General features: G+C 43.3%; 1 protein-coding gene across 2 annotated transcripts in view; it reads left to right on the top strand.

Moving 5' to 3' along the window:
• SRGAP1 (SLIT-ROBO Rho GTPase activating protein 1) overlaps positions 1–11917 on the top strand; it is a 156797-nt gene extending 144880 nt beyond the window's left edge. For both annotated transcript variants that reach the window (XM_030002838.1, XM_030002839.1), the window contains exons 19-22: positions 5665–5845; positions 6425–6559; positions 6685–7030; positions 8816–11917. In XM_030002838.1, the coding sequence (XP_029858698.1) occupies positions 5665–5845; positions 6425–6559; positions 6685–7030; positions 8816–9193 (1040 nt within the window). In that variant the 3' untranslated portion in view covers positions 9194–11917. The remainder of the gene's footprint in view (positions 1–5664; positions 5846–6424; positions 6560–6684; positions 7031–8815) is intronic.
• The last annotated feature ends 1924 nt before the right edge of the window (positions 11918–13841 follow it).

Below are 13841 nucleotides of genomic sequence, written 5' to 3'. Positions count from 1 at the left end.
AAACTTCAGCAGGATCCAGAGGAGCAGGACCAAGGCATCATATAATGTGCCTCAATAATCATGGGCTCTACGCCACCACTGTGTTGTTATAATAACAGTTCCTGTTGAGGTGCTACCTGTGTTATGACTCTGTCACTGGTGAAGATAAACACTGAAGAGAATAGCTGTCAACAGGACAAAGTTCTGTTAAAAGATTTAACTGCTCAAGACATGTTTTTTTGATCACCAGATTGGTCAGCAATTTAATTCTAGTTGCCCCATTGCACCTTTTTAATTAATTCAGTGCCAAAAGGAAGTGGACATTTGTGTTTACAGTGAAATAATTGTTAGCACAAAAATATTTGTAATCTAGGGAAATACTGCTGCAAAGTTAAAGATTAGCAAGCCTGGATCGCACACGGAACAGTGTTGGTCTTCGGTTCCCAGCCTGCAAGCTCTAACCCATTTTTTTCCATGGATACAGCTTTCCGCTATAATAGCGCATTTTTCTAATGTAGGTTACAGGCTTTAAATTCAATGCATTCACCATCTCTGCACATACATTCATGTGTTTGTCCTTTGGACAATTCCTTTTAAAAAATTTTCTTGACACCAGATGTGAGAATAGATGAGAATTTTTCAGTTTGCAGATTGAACTTCATGAGAGTCACTGATTGACCTGTGGTGGACAAAAAGAAAGCTTCTACTAAGGGGTCTGAGGTATTTGGGGGGGGGGTTAATGTGATTGATTCATTGATTATAAGCTGGATGCATCACTGCCAGCTGTGTGTGCAGAGAAAGGGAGGCACAGCATTGCTGCTGTATTGATCAGACACATGATACTTATGTATTTCCCTGTTAGGACATGGAAGAAGCAGATTCTATGAAGGGGGGAGGGGTGTATGTTTAAAATCTGATTAGTTTTACACTAAAGTGTTGTATACGTACACAAGACCAAGCAGCTAACCCCATGGGCATTACAGGGTTATTGAAACATAATCCAGAGGCTATGATCAAAAGCAAAAGGCTTTATTTTTCCACTTTAGTTATTGTTGTTATAAGAATTACTTGCTGTATAAAGTTAAACTACAAGTGAATCTCTCTGTGCCTACTAGAATAAACCCATCTGTAGGGGCTGGCCCAGTAGCACTAGGAATGTTTAATTACAATTTAGAAAACAACCAGACTTTTTAAAACTTGAAAATTAAATTATGTCTGCAGAGGTAAAGTCTGGTAGCTTTGGAAAAAGAAGGCTGGAACTTATAATTGAGCATATAAATACTTCATAACTGCTTAATTTTAAGCATATACATTGCCTTTTTTTTCCTAAGCTTACTGGTGTTCATGTATTTCTGTTGATCACTGGAAAGGGAAGAGGGAAGGAGAGGGAGATGCATTTTACTGTAGTGTTTTCAGTCTTTTTTAAATGTGCGGAAAGTATCCCTGTTAAGGAAAACACATAAGTTTCTTCTTTCTCCTAAATCTGGAAATGAAATTTAATTTGTGAAGTTCAGAACATTTGTAATCAAGCTGAGACACAAAAAAAAACTATCTGTAATTTTGCTGCAGAAGAACATTTACCTGAAAGTGCCTCTGCAGTAAAATTCAAAGGATATTGTTCATGGTTTGCTGAAGCAGTTTTTAGCATATTTCCTTTACCTTCAGTTTACTGGAGATTTTTTTATTCTTGTTGGAAGCATATGGAAAAGGGTGACTAGGTTTGTTTTCAAAGGAAGTAAGAGAATTTCCTGAGGAAGTTCAACAGATGGGTTTCTCCTGGGAAAACTTACATACAATTAATATCATACTGTTCATAGATATCTCATAGTGTAAAAATTGAGATGGCAATTCTGCTTGAAACAAAAATTACAGGGACATGTAAGACACTAAGTTATTGTTGGGTCCCCGACACATAGTAATTTTCCTGCTTTTCAGTAGTGCATGCTGTGATCGATGTTTTGCCAAATTCTGTTCTGTCAACACCTTGCAACATTTCTTTGCTTTTGCCGTTCCCCAGTCAGAGAACTGCTGTCCTGAGGACAGGACTTTGAAATAGCAAAGCTGCTGTTCTCTGATGGGGTGCAGAAGAGGATAAAGACATCGGGAGATAGCATCTTCCCAGGGAGTTCAAGGACATACTCTATTCCCGACAGCCAGGGTACATCTGGGAGAACTGAGGCAGAGCAGAGCAGAACAGCAGCACACACCCCCCCCCCCCCCCAAAAAAAATGCAGGGGATGGTCTCCCCTCTTTTCCTTAGCTCCTTGTGCCCTGCAGTGTAGAGGGCAATGCAGTGCCACTTCAGTGCCATCACCTCTGCAGGCGGGTTAGTACTACATCTGGCACTCCAATCCCAAAATTAAAATTAGCACTTATGTTTCTTCTGTCCTTTCTGCTCTTCCAAGCAGCAGAAGCTTTTCCCACAGTTCTTCAGTTTGTCCTAATTTTTCAGTTCCATAGCATTGCCTGAGTCACTAGAGATGATAGCTGGTGAGATCCTATATGTCATCAAATACTTCTTGCTGTTGTAGGCAAATGCCCCCAGGTATGGACAGAGCAGTGCAATTACATTTCCCTCCGAGCTGTCAGTTTTACTGTTAGACATTCAGTACCACACAGAATTTGAGTTACAGATCCCAAATTTAGCTTTTGTCACCTTTGCTTTTTTGGAAATGATTCTCTGTCATTCAGTAACCTTGATATTAAATGGCTTAACTTTACAAAATACATTTATTTCTAGGAGTAACTGTCATGGTACTTTGGTTTTAACTATTAAGGCTTGACCTGTAACAAGGTGAATTACTATTTAAGTACAGTCTCAGTACTGTTTGCTGTAGGAAAGTTCTCTCTGTGTAAAAGCAACATTCAAGCAAAGAATATGCCCCTTTCAAAATAGTAAAACCTGTCTGAACTTATTTTTGGTTCTATTAAGAAAACTATGTGGGATCTACTGAGCACTTCTCCCTGAGGAGGTAGGATTTGTTATCCAGGCAATCTAACAAACGTGTCTCAAAAGTCACATCCCTTATGGGTACATTACCAATTTGTACAGCTGGTTCCAGTGGGGCAACTTCCTTCAGACCTCTGAGAAAGTATGTGAGTCTTGCAGGTGATGGAAGGGTACAAAAACCAGACTTCCATCATGCACCACACTTGGATTAGTGTCATTCCACTGAGGGAGATAGAACTATTTCTAGTTTAGTCCATTAATTTGTAAATAAAAAGACCTGTATACTCAAATGTGGGATCCTGTATGGTCAACATACTACAGTATGTTGAAATTAGCAGAGAAACGGGAAATCCCATAGCTAATCAGTGTAGGGGTTTATCAATCAATCCAGTACCCATGACCGTTATCAGTTAACTTCAGAGAATGTCAAAGGAAAACATGTACAGGAAATTTGGGATTTTCTTACTTGCTCTAAAGTTTTTTTTTGTTTGGTTGGGGTTTTTTGCATTTTAAAGTATTACCTATTAGTGAGTGACTGGCTGTCTGAAACCTGGGAGCTTTTGCTTCTGAATTCTTGACCCACTTTTCCATAACCCATAACTTACTGACAATCTGAGAACAGTGTGTTCATACAAACGTCTTCTCCTTTTCAATCCTACCTGTTCCCAGTAATACCTTCTTATAACGAATTCCACAAGCAACGTGCGTGATACGTGTAAAAACAGCGTTCTTTTGTCAGTGTTACGTTATTGCCATTCGATTTAATATTGCCCTCTTAAACACAATGCAAGATAAACAGGCATGTTTAGTTTTATTTCTTTTCATTTGGCAATAGTGTCCTTCCATGCCTATAGTTGCTTTGTCACATGTGTACTTTCTGTTAGAGAGAGACTGTAGGCAGAGTATCTAGAAATGAAAACAAGATTGTATATTGGAATATACACGCCACCATTAAAGGTTTCCCAGTTTTCCTGAATGTTTCCTTCCATGTCATCTTTACATTTCCTTTGCTTAAAAACATAAAACTAAGAAACTTGTCACCCCCACCCACCCACCACAGAATGCCTGCCAGTGAGCCAGTGATGCCAGTGAGCCAGTAGGGATGCATTTTCAGGAATTAATACTGTTATTGCTAAATTTTTATTTGCGTTTATATAATTGAAGTATAATTTCTGCCAGCGTACATTACTTTGCATTTGTAACAGTGAATTCCCCATACCACTGTATGCCATCTCTGGAAAGTTTCCAAGTTTGTAACTCCTAAACTCCCTGCAGTTTGTCACTGACAGGAGGTCTTAGTGTGACTGCAGAGGCAGCAAACCACAGGACAGCCTTCTGCAGGCTGGGCAAGTTATTAAAAAAACAAGCTGCAAACTATAACTCAGTAAAGGTGCTATCATTATGTTTTTCTGCTGCAGGATGAAGTTAATTTTAAAAAGACATTCCTGTGCGAAATGTTGTCATAAAGGGACAGTGGCTTTTATTATCAGCCTGGTTCTTTGGGGAATTACAACCTCAGCGATTTTAATTTGCACCAGACAGAAAGTTGCTATGCTAGTCATTAGCCCAGGTGTTAATTTCCATCTAAATGTTGCTCTAATTCTGTAAAGAAATTTGTCATTTTGGGGACTCTGAGTTATTGGTATCAACAAAGTGTGTGACTGTTAAACCTGTATTTTGCAGGTTTTTCTTTATGTTTTGAGACTGTGATGACAAATTTTAATCTGTTTGAGCTCAGGTGCTTTTTGTTTTGTGCAGCAGAAAGTGGAGGTTGTTAAAATCATAGCTGTTTCACTGATGTCCAGGCACAGCTCTGAAGATGCCGGCGGGCAGACACTCAGCAGAGGCCCTTCACTGACATCAGTCGGTTTCTGACCCAAGCATAGGTTACAGGATGGAGTCCATTACCAGTGTAAGGTTGAATTTACCAGCATACTGACAGAAGATCAGCCAGGACTGCTGTAACCAATGTTTGACTTCAGAAAACACCAGTCTGCCCTGCAGAAACCGGAGGAACGTGGGCTGTTGGAGCAGGCAGAGCTGCCTTAGGCGACTTCAGGCCACACAGGGACTGCGCCTGGGGAGGAGAATTAGGCGGTCTGGAGCCATCTGCCTCACTCAAAAAGGGTGTTATGGAAGGAGATTAAAGCACTAGGTTTCGGTGTTGTGTAAAACACTAGGTTTTCACTAGGTCTGCACACGCGTCATGTAAAAGACAGAAATCTCATAGTCCAATTAGGCAGAGTATCCCTACTCAAGCCCAGGGAAATCCTGTCTTCCTCCCTTTGCCACTGCAGATGTTAAAGGCACTCATGTTTACTTTTCCTTTACCACACTGGTTCCTCGGGCCTCTGATTATTCATCTGAGTTTGTTCATCTTGCTTTCGGAGGTCTTCATTGCCTGACCTCCATCCCACGCCGCAGCCATGAAGGAGCCCTTGCAGCAGGAGGCAGAGGCCTCTCTCCCAGCAGCAGCTCTTGTAACATTTGAATATGCTGTTATGTTTCCTGCAGCTTGCGAAGATGTTTCATACCTGGGGCACAGATTGATTATTGTTCTTTGTAAGGGACGTATTACAGCTGCTGCCTAAAGTCTGCCTTAGCTCAGCTGATCTCTGTCAGCTCTGCTCAATAAGAATGAGCACTGAGAAAATGCGATAAATGGGTTTTATGGAACCAAAATGAGCAGATAAGCCAGGGTGGAATCTGATATCTGTTCTTTCCTCCCTACCCAGAGTGCGAGCCCATAGAAGCTATAGCCAAGTTTGACTACGTTGGAAGATCCGCACGAGAACTCTCTTTCAAGAAAGGAGCTTCCCTTCTGCTCTATCACCGAGCATCTGAAGACTGGTGGGAAGGAAGGCACAACGGAATTGATGGCCTTGTCCCTCACCAGTACATAGTGGTGCAGGATATGTAAGCAGTGTCTGGTGTGACTAGGTTCTTTGTGGGGTGTAAAAACATGCTGAAGCAATTAACAAAGTGATTTCCAAATGGGACGCTGGTTTGAAAGCTCAGATAGATTAAACATTTGCCTTCTATGCAGGATGCCTCTGTCTTTATTGCCCTGAATTGACAGCTCTTAATCAAAAGCTACTACTAGGCTAAGCTACTTTGTTTATGGTTATGTTCCCAGTACATTAAGAGACAGATGTTGCTGCACCTATTTTAATTTGACTATCTCTTTGTAGCAATTGCTGACATTTAACTTCAGAATAGCAAGGGCTGGAGAAATGCAGCCCTGAACTCTTGTTTCACAGTATCAAGCATGTGCTTTGCCAAGGATGACAAAGTTCTTCACAGAAAGGTTACACTTGAAATTTAAAGAGCTCAGTAAACAGAAGGATTATAAGCAATTTTTTGAGGCATGGAGGGGCTCCAGTGCATTATAACATGCCTGCTTTTCTTAAGGGGATTAAAATCTGGGAGTGCCAAGATGCTGTCTGTCACATTTAACTCACTGACTGCTCATCTCACCATGTGTGTTCTGTTCAGGGATGATACTTTCTCAGATACACTGAGTCAAAAAGCAGACAGTGAGGCCAGCAGCGGACCCATAACTGAGGACAAGTCATCATCCAAGGACATGAACTCTCCCACTGACCGTCACTCTGACGTGTATTTAGGAAGGTACGCTTGAGCATAACGTGTTTCCAGTAGTACTGCTCACAGCTCGGCTAACACAGCAATTACGTCTCCACGTGCTGATGGTGGGTCACTACAACTTGTCCTATAACCGCTTCTTTGTTGTGCAGGCAAAGAAAGAGATCAGAACCTCCGCCTCCTCTAAGACGCCCTGGCAGGAGCAGTGATGGTCACTGCCCAGTACACCCACCTCACCCTCTCTCCAACTCATCCGTGGATCTAGGTTCCCCCAATCTGGCAACTCACTGCAGTCCCAGAGCCCTCCTTCAAAATCGCAGCCTCAATGCTGACAGCCCTGAAAGGCGGCGTAGACCCGGACATGGCAGTCTCACTAACATCAGTAGGCACGATTCTCTAAAGAAGATTGATAGCCCTCCAATTAGAAGATCTACATCATCTGGTCAGTATACAGGTTTCAATGACCATAAACCACTGGACCCAGAGTCAATAGCTCAGGTTTGTGTCTTTTTTATTTTATGTCACTCTCTGATTTTCTGAGGAGCAAGTCTCAGTGAATAGCATAGCACAGAGTACATACACTGGTCGGAGTGTGTGTGCAGAATATCCTACTTAGCTTTCTAAACAGAGTGTGTGTGAAAGAAGATGCATTAAGGGATCCTGGATAGAAGAAGCACAAGGGGGAATAGACATTGCAGAAGCAATAAAAAGAAATTATTTCCCGTTATACTGTAATGAAGTTGCCTCTGCCACACAGAACACTAGGATAGTATATGATTACAACAACTACGTAAATCGCTGTGCTCTGATGAAGGCTGGTCTATTCTAACTTGCATGTAAGTAGTGTTCAATTATTTCTCAGTATTATGGTATGCAGAAAAGTCCTCTGACTGGCTTGTAGCGACCATTACCATTCAAAGCACAGATTTACATTCCAGGGTCTTGTGGATTTTACGTAGTTTTCATATAGTTCATATATAGTTCATATCGTATGTTGATTTGATGCTTGTAGTTGTGCCTAAGAACATAATGTGCAAAACATTGCACCTGCATTAAATCGTGGCCCACCTTATCCCTGTGTGAACACTCACAAGTCTCATTACTGGCAGTGAAGAGGTGAGAAGGATGGAATAGGGAGCACCCTGATCATCAAATTGGTCTGTTGTACAGAGCTTGTAACAGCTCTTGAGCAAATAGATATCGCTGTCTTCAGAACTCATGTCTTGTCTAGGTAGGATAACATGATTACTAGGAGCACCCTGAGGGTACAATATGATTGCAAAAGTATTTTACAATAACGCTGGCACTCCTGTTTTAAAATTTAATGTACTGGTAATGCTTGCTTTCAAACTCCTCTTCCAGCGGGGATAGAAGGGACTGTCATACTTGGGTCAGAAAGCTGAACCATGTATTAGAGTTAGAAGGTCTAAGTGTCGTTACTGTTTTATTTTACTCCAAGTTATTTATTTACTTTCCTGGAACCACATACAGTGCTGTTTGTCTTAAGCTATTTTTTGTTATGCCTAGACTAGTGATCATTCAGCAGTGAGAACCCAAACTTTGATTAAATTACGTTAAAGTCACTGTGAGCACCAGATATTTTAACCTTAGTTGTATCTCAATACCACTGTAAAGTAGTAAACTAGTGTCTTGGTGCATTCTTTTAGCATTTGTGCCAGAAATCCTGATGAAAAAAATAATGTCTTACATAAGCTCACTGAACAATATCTTTCAGTTTTTTCTGCTCAAGATTTAACTTGGAGAAACAAGAGGAGAGAAGAGCTGATAGACACACGAGCTTTATTTCCTTACAAAACCAGGTTTTATAATTTGTGTGAGGGAATGCAGATCCCGAACACCTGAGGCACTGGATGAAGGGAGCAGTTAGCTAAGAGTTAGCAAATGGACTAAAATCTTTACAGCTGTCAGTACCCAAGAGATGACAGAAATCTTCACAGTCAAAAACACTGCTAAGCAAATGTCCGTTGTCCTGACAGTTACTTAATAAAATGGCTTGCAGGTTTTGGTTTAACTGACTTTTTTGATTCCGTCCTGTAAACAGGTTAAATATTTGTAATGTCCAGCCAAAGCTGCCATCTTGTCAGTCATAGTGTCTTTCAAATAAATCTGGTGCAAATTGGTTTTAGCACCATGGTATTCATCAAAGAGAGGATGGTTGGCAAATGAATTCATGCATTTTTTGCCCCCTCCCCTTGCTCCTTTGGTGCTTTGCATTCAGTAGCAATTCGAATGATGTGCCGCTATCTCTGTGCTCTGACCCAGGACATCGAGGAGACAATGAACACGGCACTGAACGAGCTCCGTGAGCTGGAGCGGCAGAGCTCGGCGAAGCATGCCCCTGACGTCGTGTTGGACACCTTGGAACAAATGAAAAACACCCCCACCCCTGCCACCTCCACAGAGTCGCTCAGCCCTCTCCACAGCGTCGTTTTAAGGAGCTCCGAGCCTCAGATCCGCCGTAGCACTAGTTCTTCCAGTGACACCATGAGTACTTTCAAGCCCATGGTGGCCCCTAGAATGGGAGTGCAGCTGAAACCTCCTGCTCTTAGGCCAAAACCTATTGTTCTTCCAAAAACAAATCCTAGCATAGGGCCTTCCCCTCCTTCCCAGGGTCCAGCCGACAAATCTTGCACAATGTAGACAGCTCGGCCACCCACAGTGCCCGGCTGGGGTATGCTAGAGAAAGGGATGGATTAACGATAGAAGTCAGGGCTCCATAACATCGTTTGTTCATGTTTGTAACTGGAGAGCCTTTGTTTTTCAGTGTTTTTGAATGTATCGTCTGAAACTAGCTACATTAACATGGGCATTTGTATTTTGTATGGTTTCAATTAAAAGACAAACTGGACAATTGTGCATCATTTTAAAAAACAGACTTACTTGAAAACCTGATGCTGCACCATTTGTAATAAAAACAGCACGGACCACAAACAGCTTGCCATGTTGTACCATACTTCACAGTCTTACTGTAGCTATATAATAAGAGATCCTGCACAAAACTAAGGGGCGGGAGGGTCAGGGGAGGTGGGACCTCTCATTTCTGGGTCACCAAACCAAATTTCAAGCAGGTTAGTAAGAGCTGAAATCTAGCACATGAGGATTAAGTGTCTGTGTGGAATATCATCTCGGGCCACATTTCTTATTTAAGATACACCAGAAAAAAAACCCAAACCACCAAACCCTCACAAGTCTCATAATTGGCACCAAGTTTTAGCTTTCTTGTCGGCAGTCACTAGAGACAAGCGCGGGATGGATCTGGAGATCACATTGCTCTCACCAATAAAAAGCAGCATTCCAGGTCACAGCTAAAGCACATCTCCAGGATAGTATCTAGAAACAACTTTTGCTGCCCTCTGTAATAGTGTACATTTTCCCATGAAGCTAGAACTTCATTCCCTGATACCACATTGTTCACAAAAGCTAAATTCATTTGAAGTTCATAGTTGAGCGAGCCAGGCTTTGGGGAGTACGTGAACCTGTTGGTCCATTAGGCAGGCTGATAGGCGATTAAAAGGATCAACTACACAGTAATTCAGCAAAGTATCCCATTGACTTTATTGCTCAGTGTCCAATTAAAGACATGATTTGAGTTGTAATAGTCAAAGTTTCAAGCTGAGCTAGCTCCGCTCGCTGCCTTGCACAGCTCAAACACTGCGCACGTCCTGGGTTATGCTGACAGCAGCAAGACCGGGACTCTCTGAAGAGGGACTACCTCCTGCCAGCGATGCTGGGGTCACTCGCAGGACAGACAGCTGAGTTTCTACCGCCTAGATTCAAGCTGACTAAAGTTTTCCATAACCACTTTCCCCCCCCTTCCCCTTTTCTTTAAATGATAGAAATCAGTACCTTTCTTATGTCTCTGTGAGTGACGACCGTCAACTTTGCTTAGCGCTCTGTTGTTAAAATTTGTTAGGCGTGAACTAAACGTATAGCTGTTTTGCACATTGCAACAGTAAGCCATAATATTATTTCTGTGAATATATTTTCTGACATCCAATCCATAAAACAAGTTTCAGTGAAAAAGACGGGGAAAAAAAAATCCATTGTGGTCCACCTACAGGAGTACAACTGTAAGATCTGTCTTTCCACGTATTATTTAAGATCTCGCCACAGGAAAGATTGAAGTTGTATCACTCGCTATACATAAGCAATTGAGTTTGGGAGGAAAAGAGTAGTGACAAAATTTGATAGGCATAATTACTGAGGTGGCAGGAGCGATTTCCTGTTGTTACTTAGGAGCAACTTATTCCTGCTCTGGTTTACACCCTGTACATAGGTAATGCAAAGCCCCAGGTGTGAAAAGTACCCCAAGAACTGCCTCTGAGAGCCAAACTGCTCCCGGTATTTGCAAACCCGTCTCAGTCCAGCCGCAGACTTCACACACGTCTAGGTTAGAGGCAAAGTCTTAATCCACCACGGCGGACTGTGCGGCATCAGTCAGCAAACCTCCGGCCCTCTCGACTGAACTGCCTAGTCCTAACGCCAGGGCAAGAGCCTTCGCCAGGCCGGCCCCAGCTACAGCCCCCGCGCTGGCCTACAGAGTCTGTTCACTTGGTCGGGACCAGAAGATATTTTCAAGTAGTTCCCCAGTTTCCTAGAATCAGTGGAACAAACTGGAATTTCAGCTTTCATTTACATGCAGTTTTAGTCTAGCATTTTTAAATTAACCCACCTGGCATAATTGAGATGGATACCTGTATCTTTAAATTGCGTAGGGAATTTTGTATGTTTAAATAACTGTACTGGACTCCATAATGCTTATATTAGAAATTGTTTAGCAAAAGAAAATATTAGAAACAGTGCATTTAGTGAATGCATCCACTTAGTGCATTCACACAGTTAAATGTGTAGTTTGATGGTTATTATAGATACTTAAAAGTATAGTAAGTGGATATGTAACAGGAAAGACCGCTACAACTACAGACGTACTAAAGGGTAACTCCTGCACACCTAATCCAATCAGTATTGTCCTTTACTGTTAAGTTTGATAAATTGCAGTACTGGTAGCTTCCTGCTTGTTGACTGTTACCTAATTGTGTCAATGTACATCTGTAGTATGTACATGTGAAAGTGCCTTTAAATTTTAGAGGAGCTTTAGCCTTGCTCTTGTACTGTTGCATTTCCATTGCATCCTTCCCTGTTTGTGTATGGCTGCATTCCCATTGCATTCCTTCCACTCTCGAAGAACAAATAAAAACATGAAAATTTCACAGTTCTGGAAGAGAAATGTACTGTTAATCTGTTGTGACAATGCACTTTTATGTATAGTACTGTACATTTTTGGCATGTACCATTACAAGCTTCAGTATACATTCAGGTTTGTTCCTCATAGTGTACCTTTATAATAAAGATGATAGTTCTGTCTGTGTGTGTAGTTTTGCTGGGTAAACCGCCATATCTTCTAACATGGATTCCCAATCTACCTTTACCTTCCACATAAAGGGAAAACAATCAGAATCCCCCAGCCACCCACATCCCACCCTGCATCATGTCCTGTGACCGTCTTGGCCTGAAGAAGTGCTTGTTCCCGGACAGGCTCCTTCCTAACTTAAAGACCACCACCCCCATAAGCTCGCCCCAGTTTCTCCGAACCTGAAGACCCCCCACAAAGAGCCACCAACCTCTCACGGTTCTGCCTGAGCATCCATTGAGGGCGGCCAACCCCGCTGCCGCTGGCTGCAGGACCCCCCCATCACCCATTTGGCCAGCACCCTGCCACCACCCTCCCACTCCCCGCAGGAGAAAAAAACGGGGTGAAAAAGACCACTCCAGCTTCCACAGTTTAAAAATACAGTCCCAGAGTGAAAAGAAAGTCTACCTGGGGCCATTTCTTGCAGCAGAAAAAGGGATGCCATCGTGCTGGGGAGGAGTGCCGCAGGTGAAGTTTATCTTCAGTGACCTTCTGTCCAGGTGATGGTGGCAATACGCATGCCTCTGCAGCTGGCTCCAGGGACCAGGGGGGCTGTAAGCGTCGGGCTGGTGGCTGTACGAGAGAGCTTCAGCCACAGATCAGACGCTGTTGAGGATGATTCCTGGGCTTGGACTGTGGCTGCCCAAACAGGCCTGCCGTGCTGCTCAACTTACCCAGGTTTAGGGGAAGAAGAGCTACGTGGAGATGCATTTCCAATCCTTGCTTGAAAAATAAGAAGGGCAGGAGCCGCAGCTGAAGGCCCCAGTTTTAAAGTCACCGCTGGTTGTGGTCAAGGACTACCATCTGCCCGGAGGAGAAGCAGGGGCCGGACGTCGGGCCGTGCGGGGCAGTGTGGGGGGGCAGGCACGCTGCCCACCCCAGCTCAGAGCAGGGCTTTCATTCTGCACGCTGGGAAAGAGGCCGTAACGCAACTGTTTGTTAGCGGGCTCATCGATCAGCCCATGGTGGCAGCCTTTGTATTGCAGTGTCAGTGACCTACTTTGGGTATTTCTTCTTGTCCCCTACTGCACAAAAGCCAGCTAAGAAATTCAGGAGGGGATGGCAAAGGTCTTCCCTTACTCGGGGTCCTGCACAGCCCAGAGGACGTGTAACCCAGTTTCCACAGACAGCCAGCATGCTGGTGGGGAGAGAGGCTTCTGTGGCAGCTTTCAATCCGTTTTAAAATAAGAAAACACAAGAGGAGTCTCCTCCTGTTGTGTAACATGAAGTTTTGGTATTGCACTGTGCTGACTTAGCTTGCTTCCAGGTTTTGTAGGGGAAAAAAGCCCAGCTCTCACAGAGACAGCCAAAGGTTTTGGCAGGTGACTAGGGAGCCACTGAGTTTACTGGCACTCAGAAAAGCAAAGAGGATGATGAGTTGTTTTGCTGAGAGAAGTGTATTAATGGGACGGACAATGAGCAGCAGTGGCAGTGGGGCATTTAGCTCTTGGGTCACCACTGAAAATCACTGTTTGAAGCCACATGCAGCTCCAGGACACGGCACTGCCCCAGCCTGCACAAACACCTCCTCAGCTAGTATAAGGAAACAGCAGAGGCTCAGCCTGGGTTTTAAGTTCTCCTTGGTAAAGACGCATGGTTTGTTACTCACTCTGCAGCTTACGGAGAGCTACCCTGCCCGGAGGGATCCACAGGTCACTCTGTTCAATCACTGCTACCCCATGGGACGAGCCTTGGTGTTAGTCTTGATGGTACTGATACATGGGGAACAACAGAAACCAGCCAGAGTATTAACTAGTGATGGTAGAGTATGCAAGTACGATTCTTCCAGGTAGCAATACTATTTTTTCCATTAGCTTGGCTCTTTGGGGGTGGGGGGGACAAACCCTTTAACATGAAAGGCCAAATTAGCACCTTAAA

Source organism: Aquila chrysaetos, chromosome 26, assembly GCF_900496995.4.
Source record: "Aquila chrysaetos chrysaetos chromosome 26, bAquChr1.4, whole genome shotgun sequence".
Lineage (NCBI taxonomy): Eukaryota > Metazoa > Chordata > Aves > Accipitriformes > Accipitridae > Aquila > Aquila chrysaetos.
Note: the sequence above shows the minus strand (reverse complement) of the source record. Positions and strands in the feature narration are given on the sequence as shown.